Raw genomic sequence first — 20,438 nt, 5'->3', positions numbered from 1 at the left:
GGAGCAGGGGCGTGAGGAGGGGAGCAGGGCAGTGAGGAGAGGCACAGTTAACTAGGTGGCTGTGGGAGCAGCAACCTCTGTGGACTTGGGCCCTGGTTCTAAGGACCCCCTTCCTTTGGACCCCCCCATGTGTCCCCCGCCCCTTGTTCACTCTCAGCTAGCTTTCTACCACTTGAGCTATGCCTCCAGGCTAGTTTTTTGCTAGGAAACTAGGTGGAGTCCCACTGATTTTTTTCCTCAACCCTAGAACTAGCTGTAGGAATGAGCCGCTGGCGCCTGGCCCAGCCGCCGCTTTGCAGCTGTGTAGCATTTTGAGCAATGGACAGGGCCATGGCTGGCTGCTGCACCTCACCTTCTGGTCAGCAGGGGGAAGCACAGAGCAGCCAGACCACATGATGGCTCCCCCAGGACTCTGCAGTGGGGACCTGAGCCCTCCAGGGTGCGCTGTGTGCACGATGTGTGCTATGGATGTCTGCCTGGGACCCCTCACCATGGCCCAGAGCCTGACCGCCCACTGGGCGTCATGGGCGCAGGTCGAGAGCCTGGGCCTCCGGCTGGGTGGGTATTGGGGTGGAGCCTGAGCTGTGGGCACCCGAAAAGAACAGGAGAAGCCGGAACCTGGGACAGCCTAAGGGCACTAAGCTGGTCTAGCCTTAGGGACAAGGGTTTCTAGACCCTCTCTGGGAACATGCCGGAAAGTTGACAGATTGGACCCCACTTCTTCATGACTGCAGCCCTTTCTCCTAGCTGTTGTCCTGGGGCAGGAACAGTGGGTCAGTCACACACAACCACCCCCGGGTACCGCAGCCACTGCTACAATATCAAACATAGTTTATTGAATCTAAACTTTCATTGAAGTCCTTAAACATAAATGCTCTGTAAGAAACATCACCACTTAGTGTCATCTGTCATAAATAAAATATACACTAAGATGTACACTATCAACAGGCGTGTCCTGAGGACACGCACAGCTCAGGGACCAGCCGTGGCGCTTGCTGCAGTGGCGGCTGTGCCAGGCGGGGGTCTCAGGATGGGACAGTGGGGCGGGGGTCTGCCGCTCCCTAGCTGGGAGGCGGCCTGGGGTGGAAGGGCCCTACAGTCCCTAGAATGGGGGCCAGGGGAGACGGGGTCAGGTGGGGCAGGGGTCCAGAGCTGTCTAGGTGGGAGGTGTGCGGAAGCGGATTTTCTTAGCCGTTTCCATGTCAGACTTGGCCACCAGAAAGCGCATCTTCTTGCCGCCATGCCGGATGAGGTCCACAGCTCTGGGATGGAGGACGAGGAGGTGAGGCTGGGGAGTGGAGGCCATCCTGTCCCCGGCCCCCTGCAGGACCCGTGCACAGAGGACTTGCGGGGCTGGCGAGCCTGGCAGCCCATTGCTGGCCCTACCTCAGGTAGCCGACGCCCATCAGGCTGCTGCCATTCACCTCCAGGATGCGGTCACCCAGTGACAGCCGCCCGTCAGATGCGGCAGGGCTGCCCGGAAGCAGAGTCTGAATGTAGAGTCCCGGGGCACCCAGGGGCGTGTGCTGGGGAGAAGGGGAGGCCTCAGGGCTGGGGCAGCTGGCACCCCTTCCCAGAAAGGCCCTGCAGGACCCTTACCCACAGGTGCATGCACTGTGGTGGCAGGGTGGCACAGGTACCAGCCCTATTCCCCAAAGCCCAGGACGGACCTGAGGGCACGGTGGGCAGGAGCAGCCTGGACAGCCACCGAGGCCTCCCCAGCCCTGACCCCAGCCTGTGTGTGAGCAGGAGAGGTTGGGGGGCCCGCCCTCACCATCCCGTCGATCAGGCCCATGCCCAACCCCGCAGGGCCGCGCTCCAGCTCCACCATGAACACGTAGCAGAAGTCGTCAGTGCTGGAGCTGCGGCTGGAGGGCACCGTGGGCTCATCGGCTGCTGCGTCTCCTGGGTGGGGCAAGGATGAGGACGGGGATGAGGCCCAGGGGTCCGAGCATGGGACCCCCAGAGGACAGAGATTAGGAAGAAATCAGGAAGAGCCCAGGGAACCCATGCAGTGAGACAGCAGAGGAATGGTCAGGTCCAGCAGTGGGGGGGGGTTGCCCCTCTGGAAGGGCAGTTCCAGCCCTGCACAGGACACTGGGTTGGTCTCCCGAGGCCAGGGTCTTGTGCAAACATCCCAGCACAGCCTCCTCTCTCCTCCCTGCACACCAGGTGGCAACTGCCCATCCTCCAGAGAGCTGCCCGCGGACCAGCCCTGCCCTCCTCCATGGTGCCACTCTCGTCTCCAGGGTGACCTAGGGTCTGGAGCACCCGAGCAGGTAGCTAGCCTTGGGCACCCTCTGCAGGCAATACCAACCTCACGGTCCCCCAAGCTCAGTCTTGAGGCTGGGCTCTGAGAGGTGACTGCTTGGCTCTTGGGTGCTGGACCTGGTCACACTCAGGCACACACAAGTGCATGCTGTGTGTGTGTGTGTGTGTGTGTGTGTGCACGTGTGACACGTGCCTCCACCACCTTCTGTGAGTGCAGAGGTGATTCTCTGGTTCCACATCCATCACCTGGACACTGCCTACAGGTAGCAGCTCCTGGACCACCCCTGCCTGAGGGCGGGGCCTCGAGCTCCTTCCCACAAGGCCACACCTCCAACTGGGGTTGGTTTCAGAAACCCAGTGTCACAGGTAGAAGGGCACAGAGGTCTGCAGATTGAATGTGCTCAGGGCCTCCTTACCTTCTAGAACTGCAGCCTGGGGCCCACGTGGCCCATTTCTCTGTCCTTCAGGGGCCACTTTTCCAGAGTGGCCACTTGGCTCTGGCCAGCTGGGGCCTCCAGGCTCCAGGCCCAGTGGGGTGCTGGGAGGTGTGAGCAGGAATGAAGGGTCGGGCTGTGAGGGGCCGGCTTGGGAGCCCCTGTGGCCAGATTGCCTTACTTGGGGCCCAGCAGCACACGGAGCTCGCGCTGGGGCAGCTTCAAGGGCTCCTCTGTTGGTGTCCTTGGACGCGATGGGGCAGCCCTGGCCCTCCAGGCGCCCCTCAAGTGTGGTGTGGCATGTACCGCCCTACGGGGGAGACAGAGTCAGGCCCCGAGGATGGGCCGCCTAGCTGCTTCCAGACCTGTGTGGGTTGTCCCGTCCATACCTCAGGGGCCCCGGAGTGGGCGGACGCACCACTGGGACTGCCCGGGCCCTGCAGGCCCCACAGGAAGTGGCGGATGTAGAGCAGGTGCTGGTAGATGCCGTCGTCCAGGCAGTCTGCCTCCAGGTCCACCTGGAAGCCCTCGCTGGGTAGGACGATGGGTGGGGGGTGCTCGTAGGACTCCAGCACGTCCTCTGCAGTGGGGCAAGGCCACTGTGACCGGCTCACCCTCACTGGGCACAGACGCCCATCACTCTGAGGGCACGGTCCACTACCTCATGACACCATGTGGGCCCAGGTGGTGGGCACTGCCAGGCCACCCTGAGCTCTCCTCCCCTGGGCAGCAGGCCTCAAACACCACTTGGTAAGGGCACAGAGTCCCACAGGCATTTGGGCCACCATGTCTGAGGGGAAAAGCAGCAGAGGCTCCAACTGCGTCCACTTTCTCTGGGGAAAGATGACACGTGAAGAAGCATGCACACACACGTCCACGTGCACCACGTGAAGCCATGTGGCCCACACATGTGCTCGGCACCTAGAACTGACCTCTGTGGGCCCTGGGCCAACTGAGCCCCAACCACAGCCTCCACAAGAGGCAGACGGGACTTGGGGCTGGGCCTGGAGCTCAGGGCTGGGTGCAGCCTCAGGCTTGGGAGCCCCCGTCTGCTCACGGCCAGGCTGCCCAGCCCCTTCCAGGCCTAGGCCCCTCACTGGTGCCCTGCGGCATTCTCACCTGACTGGAAGGCATCCGGGCTGTCCTGGGCTCCCGGCTCCCAGGCACTCATGGGGCCCATGGCAGAGGCCAGCTGGTACTGAGTCAGCAGGCGGTGCAGCTGTGCGGGGCTCAGGGCTGGAAACATAGCCCGCAGCGTGGCCCAGCTCATCTGGTGAGGGGAAGGGGAGCTCAGGTCAGAGGCATCCTGGTGCCCACCGCAGCCCACAGGCAGCCTCAGCCCAGGGCACTGCATACACAAGAGGCACTAGGGAACCAGGTAGGGCAGCAGGGGACCTGCTGTTCACACCCAGCTCACAGGGCAGCGAGTGGCACCCTGAGTGCCTGGACCAGCATGCACACAGGGCAGGCATCACGTCACCATCCACCAGCAAAGGATGATGGGAACCTGCAGGAAATGGGATCCCTAACTCCACTGTAGGAAGTAACTTAGCAGCAGCACCCTAGATCAGCCCTATAATCCTACTTATGACTCTGGGTCATGGTTCGAGGCCAGGCCCCACTTCCTGGATCCGGAAGCCAGGTGCCCTTGCCCTGCTGTTGTGGAAAGTGCAGACCCCAGAGCATTGCATGTGGCCCCAGCCCTCCACTCGCCTGCTGGCTGTCCACCACGCGGTGCCCTCCTAACCTGGATGAGCTGGGCGCTGGGCGTGGCCAGCAGGTGGAGGGTGCAGGAAAGCTTCCGGAAGAAGCGCTCCCCGGCTGCCCCGAGGCCCTCGCTCCTCATCCACTCCAGAAGCTGCTGCAGGCGGGCAGAGACCTGGACCCCCCGGGGCCAGTGGAAGCAACTCAGGGAAGGGCCTGGGAAGGAGATGGAGATGAGGGCAGGTCAGTCCACCAGCACGGGGAAGCATGCTCCTCCCTCTATGGGCCAGTGCAGCCCAAGGTCAGATGCAAGGCTGCTTCCCAGGCCTCGACGGGGATGGGAGAAGAGCAGCCTGCAGGGCAGAAGGCCCCGACACTGCCTGTGCTGGCAATGGGGATGTAGTATGGCTGGTCCCCGCTCTGCCCTCTGCCTCAGTGGTGCTGCTGGCTAGAAGGAACCTGTGCTCAGGGCCCCAGCAGGCAGCAGGGCGCCTCGGCAACTGGGGTAAAGTGGGCTTTACCTGGTTGCTTCTGACCCACATGGCAATGGGCAGTTCTGGACAGTCCACGCCTCCCCCCTCTCCCAGAAAGACATGGGTCCCCCCTCGCCTGCTCTCTGGAGCTCCTGTGGGTGCTCCTTGGGGCACGTGTGCCAGCTCATGCCCCAGTCTGCCTCCTCCACACACAGCACGGCATGGAGCCACGGGGCAGGGGCGCTCAGCACCCCTGCAGGCCAGGCGCTCACCCTTGTCCAGGAGCTGGTTGAAGAGCAGCGTGCCCGAGAAGAAGAAGAGGTAGGCGAGCATCTGGGCGGCTACCTCAGGGTGCACCTGCAGCTGCCGCAGGAGGTCCAGAGCCGCCTGGTACACCGACACCACGCGGCGCAGCTCCTCGGGGAGTGGGGGCACCGGCCGCCAGCCCTCGCGGCGCTCCATCTGGAATGGGGGGCACTCCAGGAGGGCCGGGAGGCAGACATACAGGCACTGGGGGGCGAGAGAGAACCCCAAGAACCACTGTCAGGGGCTGTCCCCACAAGCCGGGCTAGGCCTCACCTTCAGGACCATCTGGACACAGGGCCACCCACAGGGACTGTCTGCCACCACTGCTGGGGACAAAGACCAGGTCTCAGCTGGGCTGGCCACGGGGGTCACCAGGAAGGAAGGACAGTGTGATGACCTGGGACTGGCCTTGGAGGCTCACACTGTGGTCACCAGTGCATCCTCCACGACTTGGCCAGTGACTCAAGCAAACGGGGTGTGTAGGGGAAGAGGTGTGTGTGGGAAGGTTGTGTGTGGGGGAAGGTTGTGTGTGGGGGAAGGTTGTGTGTGTGGAAGGCTGTGTGTGTGGGAAGGTTGTGTGTGGGGGAAGGCTGTGTCTGTGGAAGGCTGTGTGTGTGGAAGGTTGTGTGTGGAAGGCTGTGTGTGTGGGAAGGTTGTGTGTGGGGGAAGGTTGTGTGTGTGGAAGGCTGTGTGTGTGGGAAGGTTGTATGTGGGGGAAGGCTGTGTGTGTGGAAGGTTGTGTGTGTGGAAGGTTGTGTGTGTGGGAAGGTTGTGTGTGGGGGGAAGGTGTGTGTGGAAGGCTGTGTGTGTGGGAAGGTTGTGTGTGGGGGAAGGTTGTGTGTGTGGGAAGGTTGTGTGTGTGGGAAGGTTGTGTGTGGGGGGAAGGTGTGTGTGGAAGGTTGTGTGTGTGGAAGGTTGTGTGTGTGGAAGGCTGTGTGTGTGGAAGGCTGTGTGTGTGGGAAGGTTGTGTGTATGGAAGGTTGTGTGTGGGAAGGTTATGTGTGGAAGGTTGTGTGTGGGAAGGTTGTGTGTGGGAAGGCTGTGTGTGTGGAAAGCTGTGTGTGTGGGAAGGTTGTGTGTGTGGAAGATTGTGTGTGGGAAGGTTGTGTGTGTGGAAGGCTGTGTGTGTGGAAGGCTGTGTGTGTGGGAAGGTTGTGTGTGTGGAAGGTTGTGTGTGGGAAGGTTGTGTGTGTGGAAGGCTGTGTGTGTGGAAGGCTGTGTGTGTGGGAAGGTTGTGTGTGTGGAAGGTTGTGTGTGTGTGGGGGAAGGCTGTGTGTGTGGGAAGGTTGTGTGTGTGGAAGGCTGTGTGTGTGGGAAGGTTGTGTGTGTGGAAGGCTGTGTGTGTGGAAGGCTGTGTGTGTGGGAAGGTTGTGTGTGTGGAAGGTTGTGTGTGGGAAGGTTGTGTGTGTGGAAGGCTGTGTGTGTGGAAGGCTGTGTGTGTGGGAAGGTTGTGTGTGTGGAAGGCTGTGTGTGTGGGAAGGTTGTGTGTGTGGAAGGCTGTGTGTGTGGAAGGCTGTGTGTGTGGGAAGGTTGTGTGTGTGGAAGGTTGTGTGTGTGTGGGGGAAGGCTGTGTGTGTGGGAAGGTTGTGTGTGTGGAAGGCTGTGTGTGTGGGAAGGTTGTGTGTGTGGAAGGCTGTGTGTGTGGAAGGCTGTGTGTGTGGGAAGGTTGTGTGTGTGGAAGGTTGTGTGTGGGAAGGTTGTGTGTGTGGAAGGCTGTGTGTGTGGAAGGCTGTGTGTGTGGGAAGGTTGTGTGTGTGGAAGGTTGTGTGTGTGTGGGGGAAGGCTGTGTGTGTGGAAGGTTGTGTGTGGGAAGGTTGTGTGTGTGGAAGGTTGTGTGTGGGAAGGCTGTGTGTGTGGAAGGCTGTGTGTGTGGGAAGGTTGTGTGTGTGGAAGATTGTGTGTGGGAAGGTTGTGTGTGTGGAAGGCTGTGTGTGTGGAAGGCTGTGTGTGTGGGAAGGTTGTGTGTGTGGAAGGTTGTGTGTGGGAAGGTTGTGTGTGTGGAAGGCTGTGTGTGTGGAAGGCTGTGTGTGTGGGAAGGTTGTGTGTGTGGAAGGTTGTGTGTGGGAAGGTTGTGTGTGTGGAAGGCTGTGTGTGTGGAAGGTTGTGTGTGTGGAAGGTTGTGTGTGTGTAGGGGAAGGCTGTGTGTGTGGGAAGGTTGTGTGTGGGAAGGTTGTGTGTGTGGAAGGTTGTGTGTGGGAAGGTTGTGTGTGGGAAGGTTGTGTGTGGGAAGGTTGTGTGTGTGGAAGGCTGTGTGTGTGGGAAGGTTGTGTGTGTGGGAAGGTTGTGTGTGGGAAGGTTGTGTGTGGGAAGGTTGTGTGTGTGGAAGGCTGTGTGTGTGGGAAGGTTGTGTGTGTGGAAGGTTGTGTGTGGGAAGATTGTGTGTGTGGAAGGCTGTGTGTGTGGAAGGCTCTGTGTGTGGAAGGCTCTGTGTGTGTGGGAAGGCTGTGTGTGTGGAAGGCTGTGTGTGTGGAACGCTGTGTGTGGGAAGGTTGTGTGTGTGGAAGGTTGTGTGTTTGGAAGGTTGTGTGTCTGGAAGGTTGTGTGTGTGGAAGTTTGTGTGTGTGGAAGGCTGTGTGTGTGGAAGGCTGTGTGTGGGAAGGCTGTGTGTGGGAAGGTTGTGTGTGTGGAAGGTTGTGTGTGGGAAGGTTGTGTGTGTGGAAGGTTGTGTGTGTGGAAGGTTGTGTGTGTGGAAGGCTGTGTGTGTGGAAGGCTGTGTGTGTGGAAGGTTGTGTGTGGGAAGGTTGTGTGTGTGGAAGGCTGTGTGTGTGGAAGGCTGTGTGTGTGGAAGGTTGTGTGTGGAAGGTTGTGTGTGTGGAAGGCTGTGTGTGTGGAAGGTTGTGTGTGTGGAAGGTTGTGTGTGTGGAAGGTTGTGTGGAAGGTTGTGTGGGGGGAAGGTTGTGTGTGGGGAAGGTTGTGTGTGGGGGAAGGTTGTGTGTGGGAAGGTTGTGTGTGTGGAAGGCTGTGTGTGTGGGAAGGTTGTGTGTGGGGAAGGCTGTGTGTGGGAAGGTTGTGTGTGTGGGAAGGTTTTGTGTGTGTGGAAGGTTGTGTGTGTGGAAGGCTGTGTGTGTGGAAGGTTGTGTGTGGGGAAGGCTGTGTGTGGGGGAAGGTTGTGTGTGTGGAAGGCTGTGTGTGTGGAAGGCTGTGTGTGGGAAGGTTGTGTGTGTGGAAGGTTGTGTGTGTGGAAGGTTGTGTGGAAGGTTGTGTGTGTGGAAGGCTGTGTGTGTGTGGAAGGTTGTGTGTGTGGAAGGTTGTGTGTGTGGAAGGTTGTGTGTGTGGAAGGCTGTGTGTGTGGGAAGGTTGTGTGTGTGGAAGGTTGTGTGTGGGGAAGGTTGTGTGTGGGGGAAGGTTGTGTGTGTGGAAGGTTGTGTGTGTGGAAGGTTGTGTGTGTGGAAGGTTGTGTGTGTGGAAGGCTGTGTGTGTGGGAAGGTTGTGTGTGTGGAAGGTTGTGTGTGGGGAAGGCTGTGTGTGGGGAAGGCTGTGTGTGGGGAAGGCTGTGTGTGTGGAAGGTTGTGTGGAAGGCTGTGTGTGGGGGAAGGTTGTGTGTGTGGGAAGGTTGTGTGTGTGGGAAGGTTTTGTGTGTGTGGAAGGTTGTGTGTGTGGAAGGCTGTGTCTGTGGAAGGTTGTGTGTGGGGAAGGCTGTGTGTGGGGGAAGGTTGTGTGTGTGGAAGGCTGTGTGTGGGAAGGTTGTGTGTGTGGAAGGTTGTGTGGAAGGTTGTGTGTGTGGAAGGCTGTGTGTGTGTGGAAGGTTGTGTGTGTGGAAGGTTGTGTGTGTGGAAGGTTGTGTGTGTGGAAGGCTGTGTGTGTGGGAAGGTTGTGTGTGTGGAAGGTTGTGTGTGGGGAAGGTTGTGTGTGGGGAAGGTTGTGTGTGGGGGAAGGTTGTGTGTGTGGAAGGTTGTGTGTGTGGAAGGTTGTGTGTGTGGAAGGTTGTGTGTGGGGGAAGGTTGTGTGTGGGGAAGGTTGTGTGTGGGGAAGGTTGTGTGTGGGGAAGGTTGTGTGTGTGGAAGGCTGTGTGTGTGGAAGGTTGTGTGTGTGGAAGGTTGTGTGTGGGGAAGGCTGTGTGTGGGGGAAGGTTGTGTGTGGGGAAGGTTGTGTGTGGGGAAGGTTGTGTGTGTGGAAGGTTGTGTGTGTGGAAGGCTGTGTGTGTTGGAAGGCTGTGTGTGTTGGAAGGTTGTGTGTGTGGAAGGCTGTGTGTGTGGAAGGTTGTGTGTGTGGGAAGGTTGTGTGTGGGAAGGCTGTGTGTGTGGAAGGCTGTGTGTGTGGAAGGCTGTGTGTTGGAAGGTTGTGTGTGTGGAAGGTTGTGTGTGTGGAAGGTTGTGTGTGTGGAAGGCTGTGTGTGTGGAAGGTTGTGTGTGTGGAAGGCTGTGTGTGTGGAAGGCTGTGTGTGTGGGAAGGTTGTGTGTGTGGAAGGCTGTGTGTGGAAGGCTGTGTGTGTTGGAAGGTTGTGTGTGGGGAAGGTTGTGTGTGTGGAAGGCTGTGTGTGTGGAAGGTTGTGTGTGTGGAAGGTTGTGTGTGGGAAGGTTGTGTGTGTGGAAGGTTGTGTGTGTGGAAGGTTGTGTGTGTGGAAGGCTGTGTGTGTTGGAAGGTTGTGTGTGTTGGAAGGTTGTGTGTGGGGAAGGTTGTGTGTGGGGAAGGTTGTGTGTGTGGAAGGTTGTGTGTGTGGAAGGCTGTGTGTGTGGAAGGTTGTGTGTGTGGGAGGGGTGTGTGGTGGTGCGGGTCCAGAGCAGGGTGGGCGGGAGGCGGGAGGTGGGAGGCGGGCACCCACCTTGGACAGGTAGTAGACGCTCTGCTGGAAGGCGTACAGCACCACGTCCTCCAGCACCGCCATGGCCTCCTCGCTGGCCGTCAGTGCGCATGACAACAGTGACTCCTTGGAGCCTGTGGGAAGGGACCCCTGTGGGAAGGGACCCGGGGCCCAGCTCCTCCATGCCGTCCAGTTTCACGCTCCCTTCTGGCTAGAACCAAGCCCACCCAGCCACACTGGCTGGGACGGGACGGGGTGGGGGGAGGCTGCCCTTTCCAGCCATGGGTCACACGCCCCAGACAAATTTCTCATCAGACCCTGTGTCACCGGCCCCACAGGGATCTCTCCTGAGGAACCCACACAAGGGGGCCACTCAACCCTAAGAAACCCCAACTCCCCACATCCCCACCTAGCACGGGAACACGGGGACATGGCTGGCAGGCCACACAGATTTCCCTGAGGACAGCAGTGGGTGGGGCTTGCAAAGCAGGACCGCGCACCCGCACAGGAGGCACCTCCAGAAAGGCTGTGTGAGGGAAGAGCAGTGTTCCCGAGATCTCAGGACCAGGCCCAGGGGGACGGCTGAGCTGCACTTCCGGGAGGGCATTGTCACCCTGGATGGAAGGCAGGGGCCCGCCACACTCAGGACCTGCCAGCCTGGTGTCCAGAAAACGTCCCACAGCCATTTCCCCTCGGGCTGACAGCCTGCGGCCTGGCCTCCACCCTCTAGATGACCTGACTTCCTGAGCACCGGACCGCCATGCCCGTCCACACCCATGCCCTGGCTCAGCTCCACCACCCACTGCCAGCCCAGGCAGCACCCGGGCTCCAACCCAAATGGCTCCCTCCCTAGCACTGGAGGTGCCAGCTGAGGAAGTGGCACCCTAGCAACACAGGGCACCTCTGCTCATGAAAGGGAGCTGGGCGTGGTGATGCTGCCTGCAATCCCAGCAGCACTCAGGAGGCTGAGACCAAAACAAGGAGGAAAGGAGGGAGGAATAGGGAAGAGGGAAAGGAAGGGGGAAGCAGAGAGCAGTTGGGGGGGAGGTCCAGGCATGTGACCCAATGTCTCCCCCTTGTCACTTGTAGGGACCTACAGCGACAGGGGATCCAGTGTCTGGGTAGCAATGTCTGGAGTCAGAACAAAGGGACTCTGGTCCCCAGGCCCAATGCCAGCCCCACCCCTACCCCAGCCCTTGAAGAGCACCGAGTCCTGTCTGCTTCAGTAACCCCTTGGCCTCAGAGGCCTGATCTGTGAGCACTGGAGACAAGAGCCTGAGGGTGGGTGCACTAGTGTGGTGAGCTTGGCTGACATCCAGGCAGCTGGGCAGCTGTGACAGAGACTGGCTCAGAGCTCTACGGCACACTTGGGGTAGGCCGGGTGGGGGTCCTGTGGACAGGAACCACCCCTTTCTTGGGGTCTGGCCGACTGCTTCCCTTGTCCAGCTGCGGGGGGGCAGGGGGCAAGGCCAGAATGCCCCTGTATTGAGGATCACACTCCTAGAAGCCCCATATCCCAAGGCCCTGGAAACCCAGGGGGACTTGAAGGGAGGCAGCGAGCGCACCCTGCTGGGCCAGCCCTGCCCTGCACTCTCTGCCAGGGCTCAGCCAGCAGGCTGCTTCTCACCAGCCCGTGTAAGTCCTGGGCCTGCGGAGCACACGCCAAGGCCGCACCCTTCTGTCCTGTGCCGAGGTCCCAGCACCTCATCCGAGCCCCAGGACCTGTGCTCAGGAGATCTCCCTGCAAGGCCCAGGCCAACACTGGTGCTGACGACCAGGGAGTGACACATCCCAAGAGTGGGCTCCTGTACCCCCAGCTCAGAGCCGGCCCTCAAGACAGCGCCACCAAGACATCTGCCCAAGATGGACTTCAGCAGCCCAAGGTCCCACAGCAAAGCTGGTGGAGCCACAGCGTAGCCCGTGCGGGCCAGGCTCAGCCAGATCTTCGGCTCTGCAGACTGGAGGCCTGGCCCTGGCTCCACCTTCCACACCCAGCCTGCCGCTGCTGCCTGCCAGACCCAGCTCCAAGTCCTGCGTGTCTGCTCCACTTTGGAAGTACTCCCGGTATGCACCCCATATTCCCACCCCTGAAACTGACAGGCAATGGCAGGACTGCAGCCCCCGGGCTGAACATCCTCTCCCAGAGCAGTGGCCAGGCCCTGTGTGCTGGCCGGCCTGGAGAGCTGCGCTCATGGTTCCCCAGGGCTGGGCAGGTTCCCAGCACCGAGCCCTGGGAGGCGCCCTGCCTGGAGCCGCCACACAGCCGCACCTGTGACATCCAGCTCGTCCTCCATGCTCTGCACGTACATCGGACACTTCTGCTGCATGAAGTACAGGAGCTCCACCGAGTTAGACATCCAGAAAAGAATGTGCTGCAGGTCTGGAAGCAGGTCGGCCATGGTGAAGCTGGCCCAGGAGATGGGTTCCTGGCTACCAAGACAGAAAGGCTAAGAGTTAGGGCTGGAGATGTGGCTCAAGTGGTAGAAGGGCCTGCCCAGTTCAAATCCTGTTAACACACATGTGTACACACACACACACACACACACACACACACACACACACACACACACACACACAGAGACACACCCAGGAGCCTGGCATGGGTAGCTCATGCCTGTGATCCTAACTCCTTAGGCGGCAGATATTGGGAGGTTTGTGGTTTGAGGCCAGCCTCAGCAGAAGTCTAAGTGACCCCTTCTTGACCCCAAAGTTGAATACAATGACACGTATCTGTCATCTATGAAGGCGTGAGGCCTAATGTGAGCGGGTCATGCTCCTGGGCAAGAAGGGGGAATCCTATCTCAAAAATAACCAGCAGGGGCCGGGAGTTTGGCCTAGTGGTTAAAGTGCTTGCCTAGCATGCATAAAGACCCGGGTTCGATTCCTCGGTACCACATATAGAAAAAAGCCAGAAGTGGTGCTGAGGCTCAAGTGGTAGAGCTCTAGCTTTGAGAAAATCCAAGGACACATCTCAGGCCCTGAGCTCAAGCCCAGGACTGGCAAAAAACAAACAAACAAACAAAAAATAACCAGCAAAGGCAGGAAGTTTGGCCTAGTGATAAGAGTGCTAGCTTAGCATGCACAAAGACCCAAGTTCGATTCCTCGGTACCACATATATAGAAAAAGCTGGAAATGGTGCAGTGTGCACTAAATACCATGTGAAAGCAGGGGGTGCTCAACACTGCCGAGCTTGCCCAGCACATGCCCAGGTTCCATCCCAGCCCCACAGGAAGAAATGAAAAAGCAGCAATGAAAGGAAGTTCTTAGGAGACTCAGACAACCATGGTTCCTGCAGGCAGAGGCAGAGCCAGGCAAGTTCCCGGCACAGACACACCTACAGTTTATGCTCTGTCCACTGGGGGGTGCTGTTACTCTGGTGAATTAAAACAGGACTAGCTAGCACTGAGCAAGGCCCTGGGGCAGGCTCACACCCTCCCTGGCCCAGGGTGGAGCGCTGGAGGCCAGCCACCTCCCAGCTGGGGCACTGCCTTTTCTGGAGACAGTGGTCAAGTTGAGGGTAATGCCAATGGCAGCTGCCTGTCACTCAGTCACCCCATCTCCCAGCCATCTCATACCAGCCCTGGGCAGTGTCAACCACTGGTGCAATGGGAATTCTGGGGGAAATAGGCCACACCCACAGGAAAAGTCCTGGGACCTCAGGAAACTGGTTTCAGGGGGTCAGGAGGGGCGGGGTTTTGTTAATCTCCCCTGGGACCTGAGGTTCCGCTGAGTCCCTCTGACATCATCTCATTTTTGTCCCCAAACAACACTGACCTCTGTCCTGCTCCTGGGCAGGGTGGGAACTAGCTGCAGACCATCTCTGCGTGCTTCTCCTGGGGGCCAAGCCCATGCACCCCACCAAGTCTGCTCCTCACGGGGTCTCTGCACTGGAGTTACATGCATGCACCCAGTTACAGGGTCCCACAATTCTGCCAGAGGCTGGCCTTGGATCACGATCCTATTTCACCTTCCATGTAATTGGGATTATAAGTATCCCCCCCCATACAATAACTTTTGAGATGCGGGGAGAGGGAAGTCTCGCTAAATTTTTGCTCAGATACTCCTGGATCTCCAATTAATTTGGTTCTTCAATGCCAAATTCTGTTTTGTTCTCAACACTCATTACCTTTCTCAATTTCCCCCAGAACTCCAAGCAATGTACAGGCCTCTACCAAAAAACAAACACCAGGCACTGCCAGCTGGAGTTCCCAAGGGAGTCAGCATCAAGTTTTCCCCATCTGCACCCCACCAGGACATGTGACATGGGGGCCCTTGAGCAGGGCACAGAAGACCACTCATCCTACCCGGGCCCTTTGGGAAATGCACTGCTCACAGGCCGGAACAAGAGTGGCAGCAGTGCCACTGGAGCCCCAGCCTGCGTGCAGGGGGAAGGTGGGCAGCAGATGGCACTGTCCGGCGGGCTTCCCATGGGAAGAACGTGCAGACATGACTCACGGGGTGCACAGTGGCAGCTGGCCCATGGCTGCCTGGGTGTCCAGCCTGCACCTAGGTGAGCAAGGACCTCAGCGTCCCACACAAGAGGTAAAGCCAATCCTACCAGCCTGGAGAGGACACCATCACAGTTGCCAGTCCACCTGAAGTGGGGGGGATCACACCAAGTTGTGCACAGGACAGGATGGCTCTTGTCTCCTCACAAACCCTACTGAGGACAGTGAGGAGACAGGAGATCACAGGAGCTCCAAGCTGCAGAAGCTGCAGAGCAGCCAGGATGAGCCCAACACGAGATCCCAGACAGACAAAGGGACCCCTTAGGGCCAAGCAGCCTGGTAAAGCCACCACCGATAAGAGACCGGAGCACAGGTGTCTGGGAGAAGGAAGAGATGGGAGGCACAGAGCTGGCTGCCAGCTCTGAGGTCCCTGGGAGGGCTGGTGGGAGGGAGGTGGCCAAGGCAGCTTGGCTGTCTCCTGTCTTTTCTGGGACCGGAGAAACTTGTCTGTGGAGCAACCTACAAAATGAATGAACAAAGCTGGTCACTGGTAGCTCACAACTATAATCCTAGCCACTCAGGAGGCACAAAGCCAATCTGGGCCACAGGAAGAAAGAACTTTGGTAATTTGCAGCAACAGGAGTGAGGCTGGAAATCAATAAGCTGGACAAGTTAACACATGACACTCAAAAGTGGAATCTGAATGGCGGCTCTCACAGGTGAGTGCTATGGCGGGCCCCAGGGCTGAACACTGGAGGGGAAGAAGGAAGCCTGAGCACAGGCTCACTGCAGCCTGCTTCCTGGCTGCATGCAGTGAGCAGCTCAGCTCCTTAATAACCTTCCCATGGTGCTTTGCTTCACCACAGCCCAGAAGCTGTCAGGAAGAGGCAGGTATGTGCTAAGTAGTCCAGAAACAAACCTCCCGATGGTACAGGAAGAGATGGTGGTGTAGACCAGGCCCCAGCAAAGCTGAGACCACAGGCAGTTAAAAAGAAACATGACAGAGAGCTGAAGCAAGCTGGGTAAGATGTAGGCATGGCTAAGCCCAGGGGTGGCTTCATGGTCACTGCTGGGTTCTGGACTGTCCTGTAGTTTGGAAGGGATTCGTTATTTTTAAAAGGAAAAAGGGAGGGGGGAAAACAACAAGTGCACATCAGAGGTGACAATGTTTTCATACTGAAACATGGAAAGTTCTGGAAATTTCCCTCCAGCAGCAGCTGCTAAGGGAAGACAGACTCTTCCTGTCAGCAGGAAGATGGGTCATGTCCAGCCTCACCTCAGCCTAGAGATGCCAGGGCCCCAGGCTACTCCAACAGACAGGCCCCATGTGCGGGGTGGGGGGGGGCGCTGGAGTACTCCTGTACCTCTATGGCCCCCTCAGCCCTGGAGCAGAGCAGGTGGGCAGGTGGGGGGTCCCCTGTCCAAATGCCAGTTCCTTGCCTCTGCACCCCTGCAGGCTGTGGTGCCACCACCACCACCACTGCTGCTGCTGCCACCAAGACCTCTGCGAGGTCTTCTAGGCAGAGGGGGAGGGGTGTAGTCTCATAGATGAAGGGCTAGGGATGGGTGTAGTCTCCTGGACAAAGGAAGGGGGTCTCCCCAACCTCCAGGGCCTAGCTCCTGTGAGGTGTGTCCTGAAAATGAGCTTGGAGCAGGTATTTGTGCAAGAGGAATCTTTTTTTTTTTTGGCTAGTCCTGGGGCTTTCCTCAAGGCTAACACTCTGCCACTTGAACCACAGTACCACTTCTAGCTTTTAGTGTATGTGGTACCTACTGAGGAATTGGACCCAGATTTTCATGCATGCTAGGCAAGCACTTTACCACCAGGCCAAACCCCCTGCCCCAAAGAGGAATCTTGAAGTCAGCTCTTTACCTGGTCCGGGAGTGGCCTGGGTCAGCCCCGCTAACATCACCAGAGGCTCTGTCTCTGTCTTCGCTCCCTCTTGGGAAGTCTGCAGGGCCCTGAAGCACACATGGCCACAGTGTGCTCTGCTTTTTTGGAAGGAGGGCAGTACTGGGGTCTAAGCTCAGGCCAAGCTCTTGCTAGGCAGGTGTCCCATGTCAGAAGCCACAGAAGCCATGTCTCCAGCCTTTGACCTTAGCTTGCTTTGTAAAGTCTCATCCTTTTGCTGGGATCAGCCTTAGATTTCAGTCCTGCAATCCCCCACACCTCTTGAATAACTGGATTACAGGCATGCACCACCACACACCCAGCCCAAGCTCTGATTCCAACATGTGAGGTGTGGACAGGAGTGGAAATATCTCTGCACAGCGGCCTGACTTAAGAGAGCCATGCCTGGGCCGGGAGTTTGGCCTAGTGGTTAAAGTGCTTGCCGAGCATGCATGAAGACCCGGGTTCGATTCCTCGGTACCACATACATAGAAAAAGCCAGAAGTGGTGCTGAGGCTCAAGTGGTAGAGCTCTAGCCTTGAGAAAGTCCAAGGACAGTGCTCAGGCCCTGAGCTCAAGCCCAGGACTGGCAAAAAAAAAAAAAAAAAAAAAAGAGAGCCATGCCTGTCACCACATTCTGGCATGGTTTTAGACCAGCCACCCAGGGGAGGGCCTCCACTGCCCATCCACACAAAGTCCACTGGGCAACTGCTGTGTGCCACCAGCGTTGCCCTGGTACCAGTGGGCTTCCCCTGGCAGCTGGTGCTGGAGAAGGCAATGTGGGGCCCGCCTCCCTCCAAGGCTCCTGCATTTCCTAAAGGGAAGAGATTCTCAGGGACGGAGAGCAGGCTGAGGAAGCCAGGCCTCCCAGGTGCAGGGTGCACTAGTGAACTTCTCATAATGCCCTGGTGGGAAGGAAAAGCAGGGGCTGCACACTGCTTTGGGGGAGGCTGAGAGTGAAACCCACACCTGACAACTGGTTCCTGAAAGCCCCGGGGACTCAGCCCTGCAGTAGCAGGGGCCTTTGGGAGCTGAATGCCATAAAGCAGGTACAGTGTCCAGTCCACTTACAGTTGTGCCTGTTTCTCTGCCAGTTCTTTGGTTTTCTCCTACAATTATAAAGAAAAACAAGTGAGGAAACAGGATAACACAAGGATACATTCAAACACACACTCCCCAGTCCATGAAAAACATGGCACACGACCACAGACACCCAGTGCTATTTATTCTAGGCTATGCTGGAAAGAATACTTAGCCATCTTCCCTTCACGTGTTACTGAACATGATCACACGCTTCCTGCATGCTTCCTGCCCACTCCCCCAGAGCATGTTAACAACCACTCTCTTTGCATTGACATTGTTTTTGAGGGTAGGCTCTCCAGTGCTTGTCTGAGAAAGCCTGGAACTCAGGATTTTCCAGCCTCAAGCCCTTTGGGAGCTGGGCACAAATGTGCACCGCCACACGCAGCTTGCTTGGGTCTTACTTTTTGCCCAGGGCTGACCTGATGTTCTCTGCCTCCTAAGTGGCTCGGATTACAGACGTGAACTACCATGCCCAGCTTGTGCCGTCACTCTTAAGAAATCTTTCTTGGCTGGGAGTGTGGCTCAAACACTAGAGCACTTACCTAATGAGCAGGAGGCCCTAAATTCAAATCCCAGTACTGCTAAAATTTTAAAAAAGAAGAGATAAAGAGAGAGCCACCCACTGGGTCCCTGTGAGCTGTCCTCACGGAGTAGAAGCTGGCAGACAACCTGAGGCCATGGGAACTACCCCCATATCACCAGGCAGCCTGTCCCAGCACTTCCAAGTCCAGCCCACCATGTAATCTGGAGTTAGGCGTGTGCATGTGCATATGCATGCATGTGAGCATGCTTGTGTACACACGTATGCATGCGTGTATGTGAGCATGCACATGTGTGCACTGTGCGCGCATGTACGTGTGCATGCTTGTGTGTACAGTAGCACAGGAGCCAGGTCTAGGGGGCAGAGACCACGATGCTGTCCCCTACTTCACACCACTTTTCTCTAGCTCACAGGCCACCATTCAGTCTGGAGGGCAGTGTCGGAAGACAAACTGTGCCCTGCAGGCTGCCTCTCCCTCTCTTCTCTCTACATAATCCGCTGGCTCTGCTGGTGCCTGGACCACGGCCTTGGAAACTGGGCAGTGCTGAGGCTCAAGATGGCTTAGGCCCAGCAAAGGGGAACATCAGAGAAATGACAAGCCTTCCGTCCAGGGCAAGCAGGGTCCAGCCCCCACCAGACCCCAGCGCCACGCACGCACCCACACAGTGTCTCGGATCTGCCTGGCTATCTTGAGCAGGAGCTGTCCGAATGTGCTTGGTGCAAAGTGAGTGGCTGAGTGCTGAATGCACAGGCAGAGGAGGAAGGCAGGCGTCAGCTTGTGGTCGTCACCCCCGGGCTCGATCAGTGTCATGATCCTCTGTAGCAGCATGTCCTCCAGGTCAGGCTCAAACTCCAGGACCAGCTGCCGCCGCCGGGAAGAAACAGCCTGAGAGGAGGAGGCCCCCCGCCCCCTGAGTGCTGCCCCGCACATCCTACAGCTCTGGGGTGCAGCCCCGAGGCGGGCCAGGGCCCCGGCAGGCAGCGGCTGGGCCTGCGCAGGATCCTTGAACAGCAGCAGGTAGTAGAGTCCAAGGGACAGCAGGTCGCCATGGCGCAGCACCACAGGGCCCCGTCCCACCTCTGAGAAGTTGACTGAGATGGGGGCGCCGGCTATGGGCTCCAGTACCAGCCGGGCCCCAGCCTGGCCTCCGTCAGGAGGCTGGTGGCGACGGATGGTGCAGTGCAGGGGCAGGATGTCGGGGGCTGACAGGCTGATGCTGGGCTTGCTGGAGGGTGTGCGCTGACCCACCGTGTGCCGCTCCCGGCTGAGCACGTACACCAGGCTATCCTGAAACACACAGGCCATCAGGGAGGGGGCCTCTGCAGGGCGCCTGCTGTTCCGGGGGTCTCCATGGCTAAGGCCACTCACCCCAGAGCCCCCAGGCAGGAGCTGCCAGCCTCCGGGGGTTACCCCAGCCAATGGTGGGGGTGGGATAAGGGGCCCCGGGGAGTGACTCACATGCTGCTGGCTGTAGCCCTGCAGGAGAAGCAGGTGCGGGCACTGGTACAGGGAGTAGCGCATGATGTCAGGCCCAGGCTCCGTGGGGACAGGGGCAGTGTCCTCTAGGCTGGTGGCAGCGCTCAGGCTGGTCTCGCTGACTGTGCGGCGCAGCCCAGGTGGAGGGGAGCTGGGCACAACCTCTGCAAGCAGAGCTGGGGTTCCCTTGGCACGGATCCGTTGTAGCCTCCGGGCCTGAGCATTTATCCCTGTGACAGTACACGGGGTGTAGCTGGTCTCATGGCCTCAGAGCCACCAGGCATCCCTGGACTCAGATCCCACCAGGTCACCACAGCGCCACCAGGCACACCTCAGCTAGGATCCCTCCGAGTTACAACAGATCTGGAGGAGAGCGGGATGACACCCACTGGTCATGCCTAGGTGACCCCAGAAAGGCTGTCCTTGGGGCGGCCACAGAGCAGGTGGCCCAGCTATCCATATCCTGTAGCTCAGAGGCAGCACCTGCCCTTCACGAGCTCCTACCACACACCCAGCCTGCGGTGTCCTCCACCAAACGCTTGCCCGTGCTGGCCACCTGTCTCCCAGAGCTCCACCCCCGGGCTGTCCTCCCAGCTGCATGGCAGCTAGACTCCCCGGGGAGGGCGCCAGCGGCCTGAGCTCCAGGTGATCAGCCACTTTACAAGGCGGCATGCAGCCACAGTGTGCACTGTCCCCTTCCTGAAGCTGCAGGGACACAGTGACATTCTTAGGCCACAGCAGATACACTCACAACCACATGCACAGATGCACACACACACACACACACACACACACACACACACCACACTATACACAGAAATACATGCACTCACAACCACACAAGAACATTGCATATACATTCAGATCACAACACAGACACACAGACACACACAGACACACACACACACAGCCCAAAAGGAAAAACATTTAAAACGTGTGCTCACAAGCTGCAGCACTCTGCTTTCTACGCCATGGCGACCGGAGCAGGGACAGGCAGGGTGGGTGGCGCCGCAGCGCTGCCTCCCTCACCTCTGCTCTGTCCCCTCTGCGCAGCCAGTGTGTGGTGGC

General features: G+C 58.4%; 1 protein-coding gene across 1 annotated transcript in view; it reads right to left on the bottom strand.

The window, feature by feature from the left end:
* Positions 1-682: 682 nt before the first annotated feature.
* The window catches only part of Radil (Rap associating with DIL domain), a 46,375-nt gene continuing 26,619 nt past the window's right edge, over positions 683-20,438 (bottom strand). The window contains 13 exon segments of the mRNA XM_090329828.1: positions 683-1,262; positions 1,387-1,526; positions 1,775-1,905; positions 2,688-3,013; positions 3,015-3,285; positions 3,825-3,975; positions 4,453-4,625; positions 5,155-5,392; positions 9,951-10,063; positions 12,199-12,359; positions 17,341-17,378; positions 18,552-19,181; positions 19,353-19,600. Coding sequence (XP_090185954.1) covers positions 1,157-1,262; positions 1,387-1,526; positions 1,775-1,905; positions 2,688-3,013; positions 3,015-3,285; positions 3,825-3,975; positions 4,453-4,625; positions 5,155-5,392; positions 9,951-10,063; positions 12,199-12,359; positions 17,341-17,378; positions 18,552-19,181; positions 19,353-19,600 — 2,726 coding nt within the window. The 3' untranslated portion in view covers positions 683-1,156.

This window comes from Megascapheus bottae, chromosome 3 (genome assembly GCF_031878675.1).
Source record: "Megascapheus bottae isolate mThoBot1 chromosome 3, mThoBot2.hap1, whole genome shotgun sequence".
NCBI classification, from domain to species: Eukaryota; Metazoa; Chordata; class Mammalia; order Rodentia; family Geomyidae; genus Megascapheus; species Megascapheus bottae.
Note: the sequence above shows the minus strand (reverse complement) of the source record. Positions and strands in the feature narration are given on the sequence as shown.